Source organism: Ochotona princeps, chromosome 2 (assembly GCF_030435755.1).
Source record: "Ochotona princeps isolate mOchPri1 chromosome 2, mOchPri1.hap1, whole genome shotgun sequence".
Taxonomy (NCBI): Eukaryota; Metazoa; Chordata; class Mammalia; order Lagomorpha; family Ochotonidae; genus Ochotona; species Ochotona princeps.
Genome location: NC_080833.1, coordinates 94,112,171 through 94,137,962, shown reverse-complemented (window position 1 = coordinate 94,137,962; position 25,792 = coordinate 94,112,171). Strand labels below are relative to the sequence as shown.

The 25,792-nt window shown below is 40.9% G+C and overlaps 1 protein-coding gene across 1 annotated transcript; it reads right to left on the bottom strand.

The window, feature by feature from the left end:
* CD53 (CD53 molecule) lies at positions 1–20,191 on the bottom strand. The gene is made up of 8 exons (XM_004581938.3): positions 20,041–20,191; positions 8,252–8,330; positions 7,199–7,387; positions 5,948–6,022; positions 3,638–3,733; positions 2,672–2,752; positions 1,649–1,732; positions 1–820 (listed from the first exon to the last, which is right to left on the bottom strand). The coding sequence occupies exons 2-8, from the start codon at positions 8,312–8,314 to the stop codon at positions 749–751; spliced, it is 660 nt and encodes a 219-aa protein (XP_004581995.1). The 5' UTR covers positions 8,315–8,330; positions 20,041–20,191; the 3' UTR covers positions 1–748.
* Between the last annotated feature and the right edge of the window lie 5,601 nt (positions 20,192–25,792).

The window sequence follows — 25,792 nt, the reverse complement described above, 5'->3', positions numbered from 1 at the left end:
TTGAGATCATAAGATATTTTATTTATGGAAGAATTAAAAATAGCACATTAACAAAACATTATTTGACAGAGGAATTACACCAAAGCTCTTATGTATGCGATTATCAGCTAACCCACCATAAGTGTTGGACTGCTGAGTTCTCCCATGGCTAAGAGACTAGCTTGCTGTCAAGGTATGAATCAATCACTGGATAGTTTCTTTACCTTGGATGACTTAAAAAAATAAGGTCATTTAGTAAGGAAATTGAAATAGAAGGTCACCCTCCTGGTAAAGAGTACTTTGTCATTCCTGAAACAAAGGCTCCTAGGCAAAAGGAAACAGAGGGTTGTGACAAAAATCCAGTGAGCATGGCTCCAGAACTTCCTTCTGCTTTCTTTTGCTTGTCTTTGAAAAGCAGCTTGGATGTGATTTGGAGGCTGGAGATTAGTAATTTGCAAAACCGCAAAACCTTGACTTGCCCTTTGATTTTGACCCATAGTTCCTTAAATTTTCCTGGCCTCTCATGTCTATAAAACACCTTGGAATTTCACTACCTTGCTTCTACCAGTGAGTGAATGGCTCTCTTGCTGCCTGAGATGGGGAGTGCTTGGCCAACACCTTCTTCTCCAGTTGTGTAAGATAGAGACTCAGAGAAGAGATGGGGAGAGCAGGATGACAGTAGTCCAGCAGGTGATCACTTAGGGCATGCTATAGGTAGTTTTAGACTCCAAAGGTGAGGCGAGTATCTCCATCACAGGGTGGTTGTTGGTCACAGCCCCAAGACTTGGCTGGATTTATCAATCTGGCAGTTCAGGGTCAGTGCAAAGGACATCCCCAATACCTGAGAAAAGAGGTGGGGAAATGTGAAATCTGTAAGGGTAGGTATTTCTCCCATAACTCCTGCAATTCGCCAGAAGGAATACATCCATCACATGGAGACCACCCTTCGCACCATGACTTCAACTTCCGTCTCAACAACTCTTCTCTTAAACTTCAGAGAAGCAGTGAGGAGAGAAACAGAGGCCATGATGGCAAGAGAGCATAAGGTGTTGGAGCATCTTTTATCTTATTAAAGAATCATAGCAACCCTGCTGCTGAAATAGTCATGTTCTACTAATAGAACACTGTGCAGTAAGTCATGCTTACCAACACCTTATGCCTCCACAATGTTCAAGCAGAGAAAAAATCATGTTTCTCTAAAGTTTTTGAGTAAATCTTAATTGACATATAATGTAACCAATATTTGGATAAAAAGAAGTAAAAATCAAAACTCACATAATGAAGAAATAGACAAAACTACCCCCTGATTCACCCTTCATAATTGTTATCATCAACTCCTTTTTATTATGCAAGGTCAACTGTTCTAATGGAATATTTCATTAATCACAGTCTTTTCCAGATCAATTGAGTGAGGGAGCCATGAGGGGTTCTGCTTCATGGATTTTAACTTGACTGTGAATCACACATATCACTAAGGGCAAAGTTGACCAGATTGATATATGCCTTAAATAAAATTGGTAATAACATTAGTTGCTACTTGGCCAGAGGAACTCATCAAATAAAAACAACTAACACTGATTGCATACATGTGATGTTTCTGGTAGTAGGCTAAAACTGACATGATTTACTCCACCTAATCCTCACAATAGTCCTGCAGTTAAATTCTTACCTGGACCACACATATACAGATGGTGATGATTCCAATATACAAGAAGTTGGATTGAAACCACTGTTCTGCTTTTATGTAGCAACCCTGGAAAAAATTACATTTACAGATGATGGTACAAGAGTACTTGTGTTTTTGATAGTATCAAGAGACTTTTTTGGGAATCTTAGATATTTTTATTTTCTTTGCATTGAGGTAGAGACAGCAATAAATAAGAAACTTTTCAGTGACACATAACACAGAAGTTCTAAACCCTTCATTTTGTCAAACTAGTTCTTAAAAGGCATGTCAGCAACAAATCTATGAGTTCTTTGAACACTAAACACTCATCTAAGATAACAAAAAGGAATATAGCCTATGAAGTGCTGACATTGCTTTGCACTTCAGTTTCTGCTGCAACAACTGGCTCATCTCAACCCCGGTAAGTTGCAGGGAAGATTTTGGTTGGTGAATGCCTTTGTATTTCTCCACAGACCTGAACACTTATCTGGACTTCCAAACAACCTCAGGAGGGAGTGGTGTGGGGCGAGGCCATGACGGCAGTGATTTTCGTTTCTTCTCTGAATCTTTTCTGGAATCTGCCTCATCGTTCCCTCAACTCTCTCTCCAGGATCCTCACTCTTTCACTGAAGGTTCATTCCACAATGGGCATGGGTCACCAACTCGCAGGAAGGAGAGCAGAGGAACAGGCAGAGGGAACCTCAACCACAACCACGAATTTCACTTTCAACCTCAAGGAAATCTACCTCTTGCTCAGTGACCTTCTTGATAACATCCTCTGTCATTATAATTCAAGCTCTTCCACTCTATAATACCTCAGTGTAGCTCAGCATCTCCAGTTAACTTTGTGTTCTCCCAGTTTGTTATTATTTTTCTCATCACCTGCGGTTGTTGATCTGGTCTCCCTTTTGTTCAAAGTTCCCCTTATCTGGATGAGAGGCCAACATCCTTTATGAGTGTAGTTTCTGAGCTAAAAAAAAGCTTAAACAAGGAGGCCAATAATAGAAAAATTGCCAACAAAATTACCTTCGCTTGTGAATCTTGAGGGCAAGACTCTGGTTCTTTACCATCCCAATCCTTTGTGCCATTTACACCACAACATTGCAGCTAAAAGCCAAATTCCCCCCAAAATAGATGGTTAGAAATTCAACAGAAAAATTAAACGTTGGAAGAAATGGTTAGGCATTTCAAATCCTAATCTATACCAGAAACTCTAGAACTGGCCTGACTACATGATACACACACACACACACACACACACTATTTACTTTAAAATAATCTAGCAAAGAAAAATGTGTAAGGAGTTAGAGAGATGACTCTAGAGAATGTTAGCTGTTAAAGCTGGATACATATACCTGGAGAATTGTTTTCTAGTTACTTGCTTTACTTTTGTTTATTATGGAAATTATATAAAATAATTTAAACCTGAATTGAAAAATGAAGCATTGGAGATCTAGAGCCATTAAATTAGTTTTATCCCAAGGCTAATTCCCTTAATTCTTGTCACCATTTCCTCTGTTTCATGCAAAGGAAGGATGTGATCATGTTGGAGATGCAAATTGTTCCAGTGTAGGCTCCTAGGCCCTCTTTGTCTGCATGTATAAGGAGCAGAATGATGGAGGGATAACAGCAAGTCTGATTTGGGTGGTTTCGGGATTCAACATGGATTTTACAAGTCATATATTCCTCTTTTCAGTTAGATTTTAGAAAATGCATAAACTAATCCAATAGTATGTGTTTGGGGCTTCTTCACATCAGACTAGAACTGAAACGGTGAGTCAACCTCAACACAAGATGAAACAGAAAATATGGAGAATTTTGTACCAGTGGAATTGATTCCCAATCCACCCTGTATGTGGCAGCCAAAGCATTATCCTGGATGCTAGGATTGTAAGCCTTAGATTCTGACATTTCCAGGAAATGTAAAGCCATAGTGCTAAGGTTGGAAAACAAAAAAAGTTTAGGTTTACTGAGGATTTCATTTGTACTCACATATGACTGGATAGAATCCCATGCCTCCTTCGTGCTGTTGTCTGAGTGGTAACGTTGGATGCTGTCAGTCAAACCATCAATCACATACTTACTTAGCTAATCAGCAAAGAAAGCATTGTAAAAAGGAATAAATGAGATCAAGGAGTAAGTTTCAAATAATAGTTTAAGTATCCCTGTGCAAGATGATTCAGACTTGAAGATTCTTACATTTTAGATTTTGGAATATTTCCATTTACAGATTGAGATACCTTGGGGATCAGAATTCACTTATATTTCACATATACCTCATAAACAAAGCCTTAAGATAATTACACTGTATTTCTTAGTACTTCCCAATTTTGAGTACAGCTTATCAGTGCAAGGTCAGTGTAGTGTTCTACACTTGTGTATCTTGTCAGTGCTCAAATTATTTCAGAACTTCAGGCATTTTGGATTTCAGCTTTTTGAATTAAGGATTTTTATCCTGTATAATCTAGTGATCCACTTACTCCTTTCCAAGTTGTCTGCTCAGACCTGAATGGGAGGATGATTATTATTCTTTTTGTAATGAGAAATGTTACAAGTGAGATGAACTCTTGTCCTTTAACAGCTCTGCTTTTAAAAGGCATGAAATACGGTACCACAGAGTACCTGCAGCATTATGTTTATAGCAGTGCTACTCATAATCACTGAAATATGGAATTAACCAAAGTGTCCAATAGCAGATAAATGGATAAAGGCAATGTAATGTGTGGGGGCACAAATGTATATATAACAGGATATTGTTCAAACGGGACATTTCAAGAGCACAAGCTGCCAGCTTTTCCTAGTACAAAAGTTCTAAACAATAGATTATTCAATTGTTCAGAATTATCTATTCAATTCTCAGTATTTTAAGACTAAGTGTATTTGACAATTGAATTAATTGCCAGTGCTTGGAGGCAGAGAATTAACCAGTTTTCTAATATAAAAATTGGATAACAATATGTCTCAATAAAATCACTGAACAGATTGATGAAACAGTCTACCTAAAATTTCATTTTATGATTTAAAATGTCATGATAAAAATTGTGTTTTCTAAAGATATATTTATCTTTATTTAAAGTGTGAATTTCACAGAGAGAAAAGGAGTGACAGAGTGAGGTCTTCCATCTGCTGGTTCACTCCTCAAATGGCCACAACAGCCAGAGCTGGGCTGATTCAAAGCCAGAAAAGAGGTAGGAGCTTCTTCTGGGTGGATATAAGGGCCAAGGACTTGAGCTCTCCTCCACTGCTTTCCCAGATCATAAGCGGATGTTAAGTGGACATGATCAGGTACCTTTATGGGATGCCAGTACTACCACCACAGGAATAACGTACTATGCCACTGTGCCAGCTGCAAAAATTATTATTTCCAATGAGTATTTTTTCATATCCCTTGGTTTTAAAACAAAAGATATTATTCATTAAAAGCAGTTAAGATTTTTGTTTTATCTTCCCAATTGCTTGTTCAGATTCAAATTAATTTCTCATAATTTTTTCAGGGCACATCCTCTCCTTTTCCTTTTATATATTTCAAGTGAAATCTGCATATGTGTTCCTATCAGTCCAGTTGAGAGCGCTCCCTAGTAAGCCTAGAAATCGCAAAGTTTGTGTTACTGAATCTATGAACTTCCTAGTATTTTCCAAAGATAATCAAAGCACTTTTATGTCTTTGGTGAGACACATTAGTAATGCTAATCATTCTTAAGACTTGAAATGCCTGTGTATTTGATCCTGTATTCAGGCAGAAAGCTACAATCAAAAATTTCTGGAAACACTCTTTCACAAAATGTTTACTTACTTGTAATTGATGTTTTGAAAAAATTAAATAATCAGATTAAAAATTCCTTTCAGGTAAGCAAATACCTTTCTTAGTAAAAAGAGAGTTCCTTGAATTATTTATCTAAGTTTGAGTTCAGAAGCACAAGGAGAGAGTCAAATTAAAAGAAGATGTTGAGGAAACACACACATAGCAAGAGCTCTGATTTTGCAAAGGGAAAGAGGGGCGGAGGGGGAGCAATCAAAGCAGGGCTATCCTAGGAACAGAGTGATTTCCAACTGCCAAATACACATGGAAAACTATGGAAGTGATGGATAGTTTGTTTTTGGAAGGAATTGGATGTTCCTTCTAGTCATCCTTCAAGACACCGAACAAAAAGTCCTTCATGTTTTTTGTTTCCTCAGTTGCACTGAGTATCTGTGCCCTCCATCCTCCCATGTCTATTCCTATTTTAGGACACATTTTGCTCTGTTGGGGTCTCCATGCACACTCCTCACTTTTAGCTTTGAGATTTGTTCTATATGACATACCTTTTGTTCAAACACGAAGAGCAGGATGGCCAAGATCACTTCAGCAAGTAGGATAATGAGCAGCAGGACAAAGAACTGGGGCAAAACAGAGAGACACACTAAGCATGAATCCCACATATTCCTACCCCTCTGCTCCAGGAGCATGCCTGTGGAATGTTCCTGTGCTTGCCCTGTCAGGCCTTTGTAAACCTCCTATTGCTTGAGGAACTCATATTCTGTTCCTACAACTGAACTCTAGATCAGGACTACTTCGGGCTGGAGGGCAGGTGATGGCGAAGCTTAAGGAGAACCCTGTACAGATGAGAAGTTCAGTGTCTCTGATAATGGTCCTGACTCTATTTGTCTCCAGCTTTAGCTGTTTATTCCCTCATGCTGACCACACATGACAAAAACACATCTTTGGTCTTCTCGTGTTTCATCATTTTCACTGATTTTGACTACATAAAATATTTACTCCATGTCTATTATCTCCTATCTTTGAGAACTGAGGATGATAACTATATTATTAATTTTATTTTTCTTTAGTCCAGTTGAAGAGTTGATCCATAAGAGAAAAAAGGTTAACTGAAAGAGTTGAAATAGGACCAGGGCAACTGGGAGCCTATGCCAGTGGAAAATAGCACTTGCTTTACCTATCTGTATCCTGGGAACACTAGAGAAATGTGGAGTTCTTCTTTCACAGTTCTGCCAAAAAAGCTAAGGCTGAATATGCACCTTAGCATATTTAACTCACAGGGAAGCACCTGAGGCTGTCAGCATCTCTCACAGGGGACCTTAGTGAAGCTCTTGCCTAAGTTGGGTCACGCTCAGCATTGAGAACATCATACAGAAATGCATCAGTGAAGCATTCTGAATGTTATTTTTTGTCATTTTAAGTGGGCTGCCTTGCTCTGAAGAATCTCCAGATCATTCTTCCATGGGTTAGTGACTCCAAGTCAGATCCAAACAGTGCAATCTATAAGAAGTACTTAAACCTTGACCTTAACCAGATACAAAGAAAAAATTAAAATACCATGAAAGAAAATTATAATGGCAAGGTCATGGTTAACATAATAAAAGGTGCTTACTCAGACTTAACTCTGGGGCTCACATCAGAATAATATTGAGTCTGGAAAGACTCAGCTGATATGAAGTGCTGATTCCACATTCCAAGCATTTCCCTCAGCCTAAGCAATCTACCAAGAATTATCTGACTTGGAATTTGAGGCATCATTTTACATGAAGGGCACCGTATCTGCTGTCAGGACTCACCGACATTAGCAAGCACTTGTTTTCCTTGATAGATCCCATGCAGCCTAGAAAGGCAACCACCATGATAATGGAGCCCACGATGACAAGCACATTGCCCAGTGTGAGGAAGGGAAGGTTAAAGAAGAGCACTCCAAACTTCTTGTGGATTAAAAAGTAGATCCCAAAGCTCAAGACACAGCAGCCACAGAACTGAAAGGTAACATAACATTCCGACATTAAATAAAGTTCTTGGGTATCTTCTTTTGGCTATCTGACCTCCTTGCAATCAGAATCATCTTTTTTCCTTGTTGCTCTGGTGCATATTGTTACAAACAACCTCTTGACCCAGCTTTCCCATGCTCTAGAAGAGAGGCCATCCCAGCTTCTTTGTGTGGAGACCCATCTGTGCCTCTTCCTATCCATTTCCAGATACCCTGCAAAGATCACTTTTGTTTGTTGCATAATGTCTTCACCAAAGACGGGCCTAATCCCCTGCTTCACGTCTTATACTTTCTATTCCCTCAATTACTCACATGTGACTTTCCCTGTGCAAACCAGAACCATGTAGAAGAGATTCCCTGACTGAGTAAATTCAGTTTTTCTATAAATGAACTTCTCATATACACATTGGATGAGTACAAATCCATCCTATATCTCAGATTCAATTGCTGGTCCTGATACATGAACTCTCCAGTAGAGTTCTCTTTCATCAGGTATTTTTCCAAGGCATCCAGAAGAGCAAACATAAGAACAGAAAGAGGCATTCAATACCCAAAATGCAGTCATAGCCTTCTCATACATAGCTGTCATCAATTAGCAACAGTAACCTAACTCTCCCAGAAAGAGATGACACAACCATTAAGTACTGCACTAGTACCTTTTCATTTTGCAGGTCTAATCCATAACAGGTGAGAAAAAGAGAGGACGCTATTACTCTTTCGCTCCTAGCCAGGATGGCTGAATGTGGCTCAGGTGTGCATGGGCTATACTCTGGACTCTTCAGTAGAGGTGAGAGGAAAGTTTAGCTGACATGAAGTGAACTGAGCCATGCTGCCACGCTCAAGAAATACTTACCCAGAAGATCAGGTTGAAGAAAAACAGGACATACTTCAGCAATTTCAAGCTACTGATGCCCATGTTGGGTTATTCTTTCCTAAAAAGGAGAAGGAAGAAGAGAGGAAATAAGTGACCAGACTGTCCAAGGTGGCACTGGAGACTATAGTGCAAATATTCAGGGTTCAGGGGCCACCAGCTTCACCTTGCCTTTGAGCTATGGATTTCCTTCAAAGTCTTCCCAAAGCCTTTCTCTCTTAGTCTCTGTACTGAGGTGCCAATTAGGCTCATTGAATAATTGGAAATTCATTTTGCTCCAATTCTGCTACCCAGGAAATTTAACATTGACTAAAACATCACAGAGGGAAACAATAAAGCTGTTCTGATAGGGTGAGTCACGATGACATTGGATAGGCTAGTAGCTTAAGTCCATGAGCAGCATTAGTGATAAGAGCCTGGGAAGTCAGTCAAAAAGGCATTGTTTAGAATCAGGCATAGGCTGTTGGTCAATTAGGCATGGAGAATGCCAGTAGCAAAATCAGCCAATTCCCAAAATGTGTTGAGATCCCTATACACATGACATCTGGTCTGTAAATTTGTCCACGAAAGCAGAGGTGACTATACCCAGGCATCATTCAGTCTGTTACTGCAAAAACATTTTAGTGTTTTCTATTCACACTGTTGTGGGAAAAGCAACCAACCCTGACTTAGCAGTAGATATTCCTGACCATGTTTATTTTATAGCAGATATTTAAAATGATATAAAAGGGAAACCTGCACTGAGAAAAAAGCCCAGAAATTTGCAGGGAGCACCTGCATGAGTTTTTTTCTAAATGCTGTAGTAAGCACCACAAAAGCAGTAACTTAAAACCACACAAACTTATGCTCTTGTATTTCTGAAGTTCAGATGTCTAAATTCAAGTTGCTGACAAGGCTGCATTCCTTCTGGCAAGTTCAGGAAGATAATCCATTTCCATCTAAAAATCTCTTGTTTCTTTTTTATCAACACCCATATGATTAGATAGGCGCCACCTAGGTAACCCATATTGATTTCTCCATCTCGAGATGCTTGATTTTCTCAATCTGCAAAGTCACCTTTGTCTTACTAGATACATTGACATGCTGGAGTTGAAGGTCTACCTGCAGTGCTGAGTACTGATTAGTACATGAGTGTGAAGGAATTACCTACAGCTGGGTATCATATCATCTGGCATCACAGATAACTGGGATTAGAGTCTATTCCCTCCCATCAGATTGTAAAGTGTCAAGACTCACGAAGTACAAATAAAGGTACAGTGTGTGCCATAGGAGTCTCTAGAATGAATGCTGTTCCAGTTAAATGAAAATTTAAAAGCAAGGCCATAAAGAACAAATTTGGACATACAAAACATAATTTAATCACTTTATCTAAAGCCACAATAATGGAGACAATATAGTATTTTTACTGAGATATAAAAACATATAGGGGCCAGCCTTGTAGCACAGTAAGTTAAGTCATGCCCAAGGATGCTGTCATCCCATATGGATGCCAGTACAAGTCCTAGCTGCTCTGCTTCCTATCCAGCCCCTGCTGATATGCCTAGGAAAGCAGCAGAAGGTGGCAACACAGATGACCATGGAAAGAGGAATGGATAAGCAAATTGTAGTGCCTATACTCCATGGATTAATCTTCAGCCATTAAAAAAATGAAATTCTACCATTTGCAACAAAATTGTCCCAACTGGAGACCATTATTCTCAGTGACCCTAGGGTTTTGCCTCTTTGACATTTAACTGTTCTAACTTGTACTTTTCTCCACAAACTGAAGCAGGACAGGTTCTCACTGGTGTTATACTTTATGACTTGGCTTCCAGAAGAAGCCTTGACAAACTTCCTTCCTTTAAGAATTACTCAGTGTTGGGCCCAGTGCGGTAGCCTAGCGGCTGGAGTCCTTGCTTGCATGTGCCAGGATTACATATGGGCACTGATTTGTGTTCCAGTGGCCCCGCTTCTGTCCAGCTCCCTGCTTGTGGCCTGGGAAAGCAGTCAAGGATGACCCAAAATCCTTGGGACTCTACATCCACTTGAGAGACCAGGAGGAGACTCCTGCTTCAGATAAGCTCAGTCCAGCCATTGTAGCTACTTGGGGAGTGAATCAGCAGACAGAGGATCTTCCTCTCTGTCTCTCCTCCTTTCTGTATATCTGACTTTCCAATAAAAATAAATAAATAAATCTTGAAAAAAAAAAACACTGCCCAAAGAAGTGTTCACATGATTGGCATTCATAACGGAATTCTTCCACTTTAAAAGAATTACTCAGTGTCAAAGAGCAAATCTAAATGCATCAACAATCTAAACTTACACCCCCAAACCATCAAACTATTAGAAAACATAGAAAATGCCCTACAAGATATAGGCACAGGTAAAGACTTCCTAGAAAAAATCATTTAAGGCAAAGGCAGTCAAGACCAAAATAAACAAATTGGACCACAGCAAACTAAAAAGCTTTTGTACAGCAAAGGAAACAGTCAACAAAGTAGAAAAGCAACCAACAGAATGGGAGAAAATCTTTGCACACACACAGGAGACAAGGGGCTAATATCCAGAATATACAAAGAGCTCCAGAAAAAAACAAAACAATGAAATAAACAAACCTGTTAAGAAATGGGTGAAGGAAATGAGCAGACGCTTCTCAAAGGAACAAATTTAAATCACTATAAACATATGGAAAAATGCTCAAACTCCCTAGAAATAAGGGAAATTCAAATAAAAACAACATTGAGCTTCCACTTAACATCAAGGAGAATGGCCCAAACACAGAAAACTACCAACAATACCTGCTGGTAAGGATATGGGGAAAGGGGAGTCCTACTCCACTGCTGGTGGGGTTGCAGGCTGGTGGGGTGCAGTCATGGCGGAAGTCAATATGGAGAATACTCAGGCAATGGAAAATTCACCTACCATATGACCCAGCAATCCCACTTCCGTGAATATATCCAAAAGAGCTTATACATTGATGTGAAAAAGCAACTTGTACTCCTGTATTCATTGCAGCACAATCAACAATCACAAAAGCATGGGAACAAGCTAAATGTCCATCAACAGAGGACAGGATAGGAAACTATGGTTCATCTAATCTATGGAATACTACTCAGCTATTAAAAAGAATGAAATTATATCGTTTGCATCCAAAGGACCCAACTGGAGACCATTATGCTAAGGGAAATGAGTCAATCTTGAAAGGACAGATTTCGTATATTCACTCTAAGACAACTTTCATCAAACATCAATCCAGTTGGAGGGTGAGGTCCCTCAAAGAAAGCTCACCAGAGGTGACTCCAGAAATGACTCCTGTGTGTGCCAGCCAGTGTGGGGCTGGCTCAGTCTATAATGCACATCAGCATAAGAATACTGGTGGTTGCAGTCACTGATCAATTCTGTCTCCAGCACCATCTCATATGCAAAGCCAATGGATGCTGTGTTCAGTCACACATTCCACCCCCACGAACACAAGTGGGAACTGCAGCCTTGTCAGAATGATTCCTAATAATCCCCACTAGGCCCACCTCCAGATCTGGCTCCTGTGCATGCCAACATGTGCAACAGACTGGTCCAGGCTGTCCCACATCCTATTCAGCTTTTGCACACATCAATAAGCATTGGAATCCAGCTCAACCCAACTGACCCCCCTATCCAGCCCATAATTATGCCGATGGGTGCCACTGCCTGTACAGCCAGGTCCACCCCCAACTCCAGTTCTTGTGCTCACCTGTGGGAGTTACAGCCCATCAGAGAAGTGCCATATGACATTTTAGAAAATGAAATCTAAACCATAAAAACAGAAAGCACTTTGGGGATGTGGGTGGGGAAGGGTAGGAGGTGAGTTTCAGAGTGGGAGAAAATAATTACAAAAGGTCAGTCCTCAAGAATCTTTCCAGATTAAGGAATATGCTAATTGTCTTGACTATGGTTAGGGGTTGATGGATTTATATACACATACATATGTTAACAGTCCCTTCTAATTTGCTCCTGTCCAATATTTCAAGCTTTTAGCAACACTCTAGTTTACACCCGAAAGTTTAGCAAGCACCATTAACACTCACTTCAGCACCTCCTTCCTGACATGTGTTCATGTGAGCCTTTGCCCTTTTCTGTACCTCTAACCCCTTAATCTGGTTAGTTATTAGTCATCCTATTGACTCAGCTCATGTCATTTTTCCATGAAGAAATCTCTGATGTGTTTACTTCTTGACACTTAAACCTCCCTCCCCTCAGGGAGTCTTATCCCTGCCACTACTAAACATTTAGTTTCATCTGTTTACGGATTTTAACTTCTTGTTATTTTCAAAATGTGAATATGACAACTCCTTTTGTTTGCTTATATTTCATTAACGTTTAATGTTGTGTAGATTCTTATAATCACCAACAAAAACAGACACAGAACAATTCTAACACTGGTGTGTATTTGTGTATGTGTATTTACATATATGTGTGTGTTTTATGTAAATATGTATGTGTGTATCTCTGCTCACTAGAATGAGAAATCCTTGAAGGAAAGTTGTTCTACTCATTGGTGAATCCTTAAAAGCCACAATAATGCCATTGAATGGACAATGAACTGGACTGCAACGCATTTACCCCAATTATAGTGTAGTGAAATTAATATAATAAGGTTTTATTCTGCTAAGAAAATTTTTTTTAGATTTATTTATTTCTATTGCAAAGTCAGATATACAGAGAAGAGGAGAGACAGAGAGGAAGATATTCCATTCGATGATTTACTCCCTAAGCGGCTGCAATGGTCAATGCTGCGCCGATCTGAAGCCAGAAGCCTACAGCTTCATCCAGATCTCCCACGCCGGTGCAGGGTCCCAAGGCTTTGGGCCGCCCTCGACTGCATTCCCATGCAACAACAGGCAGCTGGATGGGAAGTGGGGCTGTTGGGATTAGAACTGGTGCCTATATGGGATCCCAGCGGCATGTTCAAGGCAAGGACTTTAGCCGCTAGGCTATTACACCGGGCCTTGGTAATAAATTTTTATTTTGTACATGGGCAAGTAATTCCTCCATCAGCAGCAGAAAGCAGTTTTGCCATCTTCCTCATAGAACTATGTCATCCCCTATACCCTGGGATGCTCTGTCAATTGCTTCAAGCCTGTGTATGTCACAGTGATGCCACAAACCTGAGCATATCACCACCAATTTCATCTTTCACAGATGGTATGAACTTCTTTCTCTTCCCTCTCTTATTTGTTCTTACTCAGACTCATACCAAATTGAGGAAGAAAATCTGCCCACATGGTGAAGATTGTCACTACCTTTCACTACACACAGTGATGGCTCTGGTTCCCACCTAATACCAGAGAATGCTACCCAGTTCCCCTTCTGTTTGCTCACTGATGCTGGCTACCATTTCCTACCACCATCAAGAGGAACTGACACATCTTTTGCAGACAGCCTATACCTCCAACCCCCATGATTCATAGCTTTGTGCAGAAAGCCCCAGGCATCGGTTTCCAGGAACCTTTGTAATCAAAATACACAGACCTGTGGTCACGTCCTATGCCTAACATGGAGACCAAAGCTTCACGCCTTAGTTTCCTCCAAGCAAAGAGCCTGAGCTGCTAATCTGTCTTGTGCGTTTCTGGGTTTATGCCTTTCTCTTTGACTTTATTCTTGAAGCACAATTCAATCTAGTCTTGAACTGATTCAAGATGAAAAGTAGTTTAAATTAGGTGGATAATTCCAGAACTTCTTTCAGTTCTTTCTACTTACTTATATTTATACTTATATATAGTTGACAAAAATTTGTGTGTTTCACAACACAGATTTAGGAACAGAGGAATATCTCCCTCCTGCCCGTATCCCCTATGCACCCTCCTCCTTCCCTTTCTTGTTCCTCTACCCCCTCATTTTAAAAATGGCATATTGTCGTCTCACTTCACAATTACAGGCTTAACACTCCATTAGGTAAAGATATCAAATGTCTAGTTTCATGCAACCAAATTTTAGAGTCTATTATAAGGAATCATAAAACATTTTTTGTTGTTGTTATACAGACCATTATACTTATGAGATACAAATATAGGTCCTTCAGACAACATGAGAAATCAAATAAATAGAGAGTGAGAAGAATCTGTAAACAAATAGTCTTGGAGGTAAAGAGGGTTAAGTAAAAATAAAATATAAAGCAATTTTTTTCATGCATGACTTCTGAGAAATTTGATCTATGTTAATGCACATTGCAGATCTCTAAAAGGAGTATACTTACATAATTACAAGTTTATTTTCATATTGGATATTACTTATTAATAACACTTGCGAGCTTAGGTTGATGTCTGTGTATTTAAGGGGACAGTTTTTCTTCCAGCCTTGCAAGTACTTTTTTTCTTTTGGAGGGGTGGGGAAGGGGCAGTTATAAACTTTATTATTTAGTCTAATCTGGGATTCTAGAAAGGTTGGCTGGTAGCAACACCAGACAGGCAGACCTTGATATTAGGCTCTGTAGTTGGGCAGGGCCACTTCTTGTACCAGACCGAAAGGCTGCTGTTCCATGGTCCACTGGAACTACTAATGACTGCTGTCAGGTGGATTGCTGGCTGACATCTGTGATCCTCTCATCAGGAAGGGCTGCAGATTGAATTCCTAGCTGGATGGTACTGATGTTTGGAATTTACAGCTGGGTTGGGCTGTGTGATGTGACCCAAGGTTGGGTGAAATTTTTGGGGTTGCTACATGGCAGTCATGCCTTCCAATTATGTGTAAACTTGGGTTCTCTACCATTCTCTGGTAGATTACAAAGAACCAAGGTTTAGGGAGTCACTGCGTTGCAGGTAGGGTTGGGTATGGCAGTTGCTCCCTTTTCCTGGTTATCCTTAATCTGTAGTTTCCTCAGGATCTGGCAGGATGATATAAGCACCAAAGGTAGTTGGTGAAGGATTTTCTTAAAGTTCAAAAACCATGGTGTTTCATGGGGCAGTTCGATATACACAAGCTTTGGGAACCAGCTGGGTCTAGTTCTGAATTTAGCCAGAGTCACTTGCCAGTAGCGCAGCATTGGACAACTTGCTTAACCTACTTAACTTTCACTGTTTTCATGTCTTTAAAGTGAGGATATTAAAACCTACCTCATAGACTGCCCTGAGGGTTAAGTGAAAGCGTATTTCTGGTATGGCTCAGGAGTCATACCTGGCTCCATGAATGCTGGCTAAAGATTAACTTATTGAGCTTAGTTCTCAGTCCATTTCTAAGGATGAAGCTGAACTTTTGATAGAATTGGGGGATTAAAAGGCAACAGAGATAATATGATCTTTACTACTCATTTGCTTGCTCATTTCACAGAAATTTCTCTTATTGTTAAAAAAAAGCAAAAGGGAAGTTTTATGTGCCCCATGTTAAGCAAAGAACAAAGAAGAAATTCAAGCAATAAACCAAGTGCAGCAGAGAAGGTACAGAATCCTCTAAAAGCCCTAAAACCCAGAGACGATCATCAGTAACATATTGGGTGAACATCACCAGGCATTTCTCTGTATACAGATCTGTTTTTCTAGTGTGCACTGAAGTATGATTGAAGAACCTACAGGTAACGATGGCTTCTTATCCATTCCTACATTGATGTAGGAAGGCCTTTGATTTCACTGAGGAAAACTGAGAGTGTTCTTCACAATTTTTTTTTTCTGAAGCGAAACAAAGATCTGTTCTTCATGAGCATCCTCAAAGTAAGGCTTTCTTGCCCAAATAAATTCAAATAGGTGATAGACAGTACATGGAATCCCCAAAAACCATCAAATTCTTGCTAAACATATTTTATTTATAATTCTCATAACAATCCTAAAACTTGGCTGTTATAAGCCCCATTTAGCAAAAGAAAAAGTTACTCAGACAGCTTTGGACTGGAACAGGGCCATCCACCCCTGAGTAGTTAGCAAGGAATTCTTATTACAGTTTAAGTCCCTGATGATGGTAAATATTAAGATTACACAATAGTTAGCTTTAGAAAAGTGAACCATGGGTCAAATCTTCAATGTTTCTATGTGCTCCTGAGGTAGAGCAAATGTTAAAACACGAGTTCAAATATACTTTAAGAAGTTTTAACATGTATGAGGCCTCAGAATTACTTCTCATGCTTATTCATCAATTGAGTTCTCCCAAAATAGAAATTATTAAACAAAACCATGAGAAAATAAGTATATATTAAGTATTTGAATAGCTAATGCATGGTTACCTATTAATAGATTTGCTAAATTGTATTTTGTGGCTGATTATGTAAAAATGTCCCAGAAATTTCTTTATGTAAACAAAGACATAGAGATGGCATTGTAGAGTAGTGGGTTAAGCCACCTTCTAGGCCAGCATCCCTGCTCCACATTCAGTCCAACTTCCTGTTAATTGCCTAGGAGAAGTGATGGAAGATGGTTCAAGTGTTTGGACCCCTGCACTCACATGGGAGATGTGGAAGAAACTTCTGGTTGCTGGCTTTGGTTTAGCCCAGTCCTTATCTTTGTTGCTATATAGGGAGTGATCCAGTGGATGGAACGTTACCCTTTCTCTCTCTGTCTCATCCTATCTCCCTAACTCTGACTTTGAAATAAATGAATAAATCTTAAAAGAAAAAGAACGAAAAGACATAGCCTAATAATGTCTGTTTGAAAAGAAATTTCTGACAAAGCAAATGTAGTGGGAAGGAAAGAACATTCTTTATTGTAAGAGACATTCTATGTAACTAAGTATTTCTTGTTTGAAGACAAGCAGATTGGAAGGTTATAACAGCTAAGATTGATTGGTCTCTCAGTGTGAGTCAGATACTTTCTCTGAACCTAAAAATCTCCAAGGTCCCTTTAGCACTCACATTCTAACACTTGCAACACACGGCTCGCATTGCAAATAACTGTAGAAACTTAACTTTGTTGTGTTGTTGCAGGTTTTCCAACAGTTCTTGGCCTCAGCTATGATGTATGAGGCTTCTGCTTGCATAGAAACTCTATTGTGAGGCCATTGAGTGGATAACAATAAAGAAGACTCGCCTCTGGATCCCAACATATTTTCCTGGTGTCCACTCCGATCCTACCCGCTAGCTTTGATAATGCATACTTTTCTGTTTACCCAAACCTAATTGCAGGCAGCTACAAACCTCCCAAACTCCAGCTGCACTCTTTCCATCTGCTAACGAAGCAGCTATGGAGGAGACCAGCTCTACACAGCTGTTTGGTTGCTTGGGTCAATTTGCTTTAGGGCTCTACACCTGCAGAGACAGCTGGGTTTCAAGAGCCTTTCCCAATGGCAGATGCCCAGTCCCTATGGCCTGGGAGGATTTCTTCACAATGGCTCTCTTAGTACAAAACGTGTCATGGGATGACTAATCTAGGAACACTAACTAAACAGTTCCTGGAACTGAAGCTGAAGTAAGAGAATGACGGTGACCTTGTGGAAAGAGTCATTCTTCCTTCTCACCGAGAGGAAAATCTAGGTGGTGGAGGAGGAAGCCTTCCTCATCACCTGCATATCAAGCCACATCTCAATTATGTCACGTGGACATCTTAGCTATAGCCTTGACCTCGGAAGACCTGGAATCTGCTTGTTCAGTGAACCCTTGACATCCAATTTCTTTCTTTTTAAAAGAATTATTTATTTTATTGGAAAGTCCGGTATACAGAGAGAAGAGACAGAGAGGAAGATCTTCTGTCCTTTGATTCATTTCCCAAGCGGCTGCAACGGCCGGTGCTGCACTGATCTGAAGCCAGAAGCCTGGAGCTTCATCCAGGTCTCCTATACAGGTGCAGGGTCCCGAGACTTTGGGCCATCCTCGACTGCTTTCCCAGGCCACAAGCAGGGAGCTGGATGGGAAGCAGAGCAGCTGGGACAAAACCAGCACCCATATGGGATCCTGGTGCATACAAGACGAGGACTTAAACCACTAGGCTATCACACCAAACTCTGCCATTCACTTTCACGTAGAAAGTAGAAAAAGAGGACTTCCCACTTCCTGTGGTCCTGACTTGTTATGCTACAATCTTGCTTCCTTACTCTCATTTCTGATATGCCTGAGATTCATGTGCCTTTGAATTTACATGTTCAATACCTTCTCTCTGGAATGTCATGAATCCTGATTCCCTAGCATGATCATTCTCCTTTGTTAGTGGATCCCAGTATTCACATCCTCTTAGAGCCACACTTCAGCCCACTCCTAGCTCCCTTCCATGTGCATGCCCTCTAGTATACAAAAGAGCACATTGTGTTGTGCTTCCGTGTTACTATGTTGGACCCGCATGCTGGACTCTACAAACACTCTGAGGTTGATAGCCACATCAACTGTCTTGCACTGAGTACAATGTTGGGCCAGTGGTGTGTTGTGGAACCAGAGTTGGGGAGAACAGAAGTCTAAAAATGCCTAGGCAGCCAGGGATAAATATGAGGTCACAAGAAGCTAATGGGATTTGTTCTTCCCAGTGCATATTTCTTGCAAGTGGACAAAAGTGAGATTGCCTAGATGGCAGAAAACATCGCAGTGAAGGGATGGGTTTTGAATTATTATTACCCGTGAGCAGAGATACCCAATCCGTTTGTTTAAAAGCTAAATACTCTTAAGTGGCCTACACAGGAAATGTCACAGGAAATCATGCTTCACTTCACCCTCTACTCCCATTCAACCACAATTGCAAAACACTGCAGATTCTGGTTTACAGTGAAAGAGCAAAAGTCTTTGTCCAATCAGCAGCTACAATTCTTCTGGTGCAGCTCTCTTCCAAAATGCCTGCACAGTATGATATCTCACATCTACCACAAAATTCCCTAGGGGCAGTGCTGTCTGTTGAATTAATACTCCACTCTGTTTTGCCTATCACCCTCCTCACCAGCACTTTCCATAGTTCCTGGCCTCAGGAGGCACCTAACTCCTAGTTATTAAGGGAATTTGGTAGAAAGTTTGTTCTTCATTTTGAAACTCAAGACCTAGGAGCCCTCAAAGTACGTTGGAGTCTAGAGCTCCCTGTCCTGCTGCAACCTCTCCTCCTCTTCCTCCTCTTTGTGAGTGTGGTCACAGGGGACTTTCCTCCCTGCCTCCCAGAGCCTAATGAAATGAGAATCTTACAGGCCTTGAAGCAGAAAGCTGTGATACAGAGTCATCTGTAGTGATCAGCAACTAATGCAGTGGTCGCATAAAGTCAGAATCCAAGTTGGCTACCTCGTGAATGAGTCCGTGTAGCCTCAGGCATTAGTTATGTCATACTCTGTTTTATACACCAAGGCTAAGTTTATGTGGGGAAGCCTTGAGCATCACCAAGCACCTCCCGTACTTTGAAAACCAAGAAACTAAGCATTCATTGGCCCTGGGTGGCTTTCATCTCTCAACACCCAGTGACTGTGCACACCCTTATGATTTTTAACTGTCCTATCTAGTGTCTGTGGGGAATCAATAATTTTCATTTAGGAAATTTCCCTAATGAACGAGATCCACATCTCCCAGCAGCCTCCCCAAATGGCTCTGGTGGCTTCTTGCTTCATCTGAAACTCCCAAGATTGATTTTCTGGACTAGAGTACAAGGAAATCTTCTCAACTTCATCTCACACAGACAGCTCCGGGTATCAGAAAGTAGTGGAGGCAGCAGTTCAAGTTGTGTAGCAGCTTAAGCTACAGACACCCAGGCCCAAACTGGAGGCAACATCAGGATCTCAATGGTTGTCTCTACTTCTTCCTGCGCTAAGTATTTGTGAAACAAAACTCTGGGTTTTAAAGTCACTAAGAGGCTGTAAAGATTCTAAAAACTACACCCTGTTCTACACAACATGGTTCAGATCTTTGCTTTTGAGCCAGGCAAAAACATAGTCAATCTTACCTTTTCTAGGTACCACTCCTTAATCTTATAGGCCGACTTCAGTGGCGATACTTGGGGCAGAGGCGACAAGGCTAGTGTAACACAGCTCTTGGGAGCTATTTGTGTAAAAGGAGAAGTGAGGGGTGAAAAAGGTCCGGTCACACTGTGACGACAGGAAGTGCAAATGAGAAGAGGGAGGAAGTGAGGCTGAGTCCGCCCTCTTTAGCCACAGAGATTCAAACCTTCCCCCACATCCTTTTTAAAAGCTTCTTGCCACAGCCTAACCTAAAGTAGCTGCTGTGACACAAAGGAAAACCAAAGATCAAGTTGGTTCCAACACAGAACCTCGTTCTGGGGTGATGTCACTCATGAGTTTTGCCTGGAAAAAGGGACTGTTTCTCAGTCAATGATGGGGACTCAGAATTACATGTGGCTCTGCTCTAGAACAAGACGCCTGGCCCTGCCATCTGTGTCTTCCACCCAGGTGGCCCGAGACTCAGTGGGGCCAAAGGACCAATGCTTGCTAAAGCTTCCTTTCTGAAGGTATTCTGTCCTCTCCAAACCCTCTCTTTAGCTGGCTGGGGAGCAGTGTCTGGGTTCCTCCTGGATCGGGCAAAGCTTCTTCACCTCACAAGCCAGAGTATCCTGAATTGGGAGATTGGCCAGAGGCAGGCCTCAAGGCTTGAGCCAGCAGGCCCTGGGATGAATGATGTGGTCACTAGTGGGAGCCCCAGATTTTGAGCCCATAGGTCTGCTTTGAGTCCCTGTTCCATCTCCACTGTCCGTGTGATCTACAGAATGACCCTAGCTCTCAGTCTCAACTTATTAATAGTAACGTCTAACAAAAAGCCGCTACTCACTGTTCCTCTTCTATTCCCCTTTGTAGGTGAAAAAGTAGAGGCTGTAGAAGATTAGAGAATTTACACAATTATACAACCAAGTAGTGGCAGAGTTTGGATTCAAATTCAAAGTCATCAAGAATGTTGTTTGGGAAAAGATTACGATCAGTAGATTTTTTTCGTAAGTTATTTTTAGTTTTTACTCTTGCTGCAACTACTGGAGTTTTCTTAGGTTAAGACGGTCATGGGGTAGGTAGCAATCTAAATGTTGAACCTGACACTAGCTTTGAACTTAACACCAGTCACTGAACCTCAGCTTTTTCCTCTGATAGATAGAGAGATGGATGGTTCTCTCTTCCCAGCATTGGACAGAGAAACCTACACCTGAGGAAACTATCTCTCTACCTTTTCCTTTGTCTAAGACGGCTAGACTCTGGAGAAACCCATGACCAGAGCTGCCTCCTGCAGGAAACTGAGTTATACAGAGGGAAGGGCTTTTTTTTTTTCCTGCAGCACTTATTAATCCTAGATTTCCCAACTTGTTTGACTTTAGAGCAATGTGTGTGTGTGTGTGTGTGTGTGTGTGTGTGTGTGCTCGCATGTGTGTGTATACATGCATGCACAGGCACAGGTATACTAGTGTGTGATCTTTCTGAAGAAGCAACTTTTAAACATGAGTCAGGATGTTGCTGTTACAAGCTCCCATATCTAGGGTGTTAGTCATGGCTCCTCTGCTGGGGCTGTGGCAATGCTGTGTCATCCCTGGGGAGCTGTGGTGAGGCTCCTCACTCGATTCACATCTTCTTAGGTTCCTCACCCATTCTGTTGTCTTCATTGGGTAACTCTCTGTTCCATAGGTTCACAGCTCTGCATATGTGTGTCCCCAACTCTCATTTGACCTCCATGTGCATCTGCACAGGTGTCTGTTAGAGTGTAGCATCTGAATTCAATTCATATCCAAGTCTGTCCATGTCCACCACCCCAGAGGAATGCAGACTAGCCCCACTTCCACTTAGCTATGAGTCAGAGTCCCTTTTAAGCTTCTCCCTCTCCCACACCACCACCCATCACCAACCACTAAGTCTTATGAAGTGTACTTTTGCCTGAACACTGCTCCAATTAGCTCACTTCTTTGCAGTCCGGCAGTCACTACATTGATTTTCATCCCTCACCTGCTTTCACAAGACCCTCTCTCCTGAAACACCCCCCTACCACACACACACACACAGATAGTGTGGGCTTGGATGTGCCTCCTCACTCTGCTCCAGCTTTAGCTCTCAGTTGGCCATTCCTTTCTCATCCATCCCTTCTCCCCGTCACCACACACACACACATAATGATATCATAGAACACCATTTTTTAAAATTTTTTTATTAATTACATTGTATTATGTGACATAGTTTCATAGGTACTGGGATTCTCCCCTCCCCTTCCCCAAACCCTTTCCCCATGGTGGATTCCTCCACCTTGTTGAATAACCACAGTTCAAGTTCAGTTGAGATTCCCTCATTGCAAGCATATACCAAACATAGAGTCCAGCATCTTATTGTCCAGTCAAGTTCAACGGCTTCTTAGGCAGACCCCCTCTGGTTTGAAGACAGAGCCAGCAGAGTATCATCCCGATCAATTAAAAGCTCCAATATACCATCAGCAAGAATTTACATCATTATGGAATTAATTGACATAGTAATGAGTAACCAATATGTTAAAAATAAATGCGAGTTCTTAACCACATTCTGTGACCACCTCATTGACATTTTACTTTTAGTTTATACGTAACATATAACATACATAACATAACATGTTATACATAACATCATATCATCTTAAATTAAGGCAAACATGTGGTATCTAACCTTTTGGGATTGGCTCATTTCCCTTAGCATTATGGTTTCCAGTTGGGCCCATTTTGCCACAAAGAATTGCATTTTGTTTTTTTTAATAGCTGAGTAGTGTTCCATGGAGTAGATGAACCATAGCTTTCTTATCCAATCCTCTGCTGATGGGCATTTTGGCTGCTTCCATGTTCTTGCAATTACTGATTGTGCTGCTATGAACATAGGAGTGCATGTTGGTTTCTCATAGAACAAGTGTTTTGGATATATTCCTAGGAGTGCTATTGCTGGATCATACGGTATGTTGATTTTGAGTTGTTTGAATGTTCTCCATACTGATTTCCATAGAGGCTGTACCAACTTGCAGCCTCACCAGCAGTGGAGTAGGGTTCCCTTTTCCCCGCAACCTCACCAACAAGTGTTGCTGGCGCTTTTATTCATGTGGGCTAGTCTTACTGGCGTTAGGTGATACTTCATTGATGTTTTAATTTGGATTTCCCTTATTGCCAGGGAACTTGAGCATTTTTTCATATGTTTATTTGCCATTTGGGTTTGTTCCTTTGTGAAGTGTCTGCCCATTTCCCATGCCCATTTCTTGAGTGGCTTGTTTGTTTTGACATTTTGGTTGTTTTGGAGTTCTTTGTATATTCTGGAGATTAGCCCTCTATCACCTACATAGTGCACAAAGATCTTCTCCCATTTTGTGGGTTGCTTTTTTACTTTGTTGATTGTTTCCCTTGCTGTACAGAAGCTTCTTAATTTGATGAAGTCCCATTTGTTTATTCTGGTCTTGATTGCTATTGCCTTTGGTGTCCTTTTTAGGAAGTCGGGACCTACGCCTAGATCTTGCAGGGTATTTCCAACATTTTCTTCCAAAAGTTTGAAGGTTTCTGGATGTAGGTTTAGATCTTTTATCCATTTAGATTTGATCTTAGTGTATGGTGAGAGATGTGGGTCTATCTTTTTGTTTCTGCAGGCTATTAACCAGTTGTCCCAACAGCATTTATTGAACAGACCTTCCCATTTGCCTGGATTGTCATTTGTCTTTTTGTCAAAGATTATTTGACTGTATCTGTGTGGGTTCCCTTCTGGTGTTTCTATTCTGCTCCATTGATCTTCCTCTCTATCTTTGTGCCAGTGCCAGGCTGTTTTGATAACCACTGCTCTATAGTATGTCCAGAGGTCCAGAACTGTGATTCCCCCTGCTAACTTCCTGTTCTTAAGGATGGTTCTAGCTATCCGTGGTTTTTTTGTGTTTCCAGATGAACCTCTGAATCATTGTTTCCAGTTCCATGAAGAATGTTTTGGGCAATTTGATTGGGATTGTGTTGAATGTATATATTGCTTTTGGCAGTATAGACATTTTAATGATATTGATTTTACCTATCCAGGAGCATGGGATGTTACTCCATCTTTTTAGGTCTTGTTCAATTTCTTTTTTAAGCAGTTTGTAGTTTTCCTCAAATAGGTCTCCTACATTTTTGGTTAGGTTTATTCCCAGATATTTCATGCCTTTCTCTGTTACTTTGAATGGTATCTTGCTGGTTAGATCTTTTTCCAACTTGGGGCTGTTAGCATACACTATGGCTGTTGATTTTTGTTCATTAATTTTGTACCCTGCCACTCTACCGAACTCTTGTATAAGTTCTAGGAGTCTCTGTGTTGAGCCTCTTGGCTCTTCTATATAAAGAATCATGTCATCTGCGTATAGTGAAAGCTTGACTTCTTCGTGTCCCATTTGGATTGCTCTGATTTCTTTTTCTTGTCTTATGGTCTCAGCAAGTACCTCTAGGACTATGTTGAATAGTAGTGGAGAAAGTGGACATCCCTGTCTTGTTCCAGATCTCAGTGGGAAGGGTTCCAGCTTTTCTCCATTCAGTATAATGCTGGCGTTGGGTTTTTCATATATTGCTTTGATTATGTTCTGGATTTTTCCATCTGTGCCTACCTTGGTTAGGGTTTTTAGCAGGAAGTGGTGTTGGATTTTGTCGAAAGCTTTTTCTGCATCTATTGATACTATCATGTGATTCTTGTTTTTCAGTTTTTGGATGTGGTGTATCACATTTATGGATTTCCGAATGTTGAACCATCCCTGCATTCCAGGGATGAATCCTACTTGATCTGGATGAATGATCTGTCTGATTTTTTTTTTTTTTTTAATTCTTTTGGGTAGGATTTTGTTGAGAATCTTGGCATCAATGTTCATCAAAGAGATAGGTCTGTAGTTTTCCTTCTCTGTTGGTTCTCTGGTTTTGGGATTAAGGTAATGTTGGCTTCATAGAATGAGTTTGGAAGGGTTGCTTCCTTTTCCATTGTTTTGAAGAGTTTGTAGAGGATTGGGGTTAGTTCTGTTCGGAACGTTTTGTAGAATTCTGTAGTGAAGCTGACTGGGTCTGGGCTTTTCACTGTTGGGAAATCTTTAATCACTGATTCAATCTCTGCTTCAGTTATGGGTTTGTTCAGGTCATTTGTTGCCTCTGAGCTAAGTTTTGGCAGGTGGTAGAAGTCTAAGAACTTTTCCATTTCTTGGTGGTCTTCTGATTTGTTGGAGTACAGTGCTTTGTAGTAATTTCTAATTATGGCCTTAATGTTTGCAGTGTCTGTTGTTATGTTGCCTTTTTCATCTTTGATGCTGTTAAATCTTGCTTTCTCTTTTTTTTCTTTGTCAGTCGGGCCGAACACCAATTTCTTTAAAGTTGCTTGGGTGACTCAGCTTATTCTCTCTCACTTGCTCTCACTCTCACTCTTGCTCTCTTTCTCTCCCCTAAACTTCTCATCATTGACTCATTCTCATTCATCCCCCGTTTCCCAGGACCTTCTGGAAGCTCCCCTAGACAAGACTAGGCACTCCTGCATGTTCATACTGCCTGCTCCTGTTGTCCTTCCTCGTAAAGGAGGGCAGGTACAGCAGGCTAAGCCACTATTTACATCACTGGCATCTCATTTCAGAGTTCCAGCTGGATTGCAAGCTGGAGTCCCAGCTGTTCTGCTTCCAGTTCCACTCCCTAGCACTGGGAAGGCAGCAGAAGATGGACCAAGCCATTGCCACCCACATGGGAGACCTGGATAGATTTCACGGTTCCTAACTCAGGCCTGACC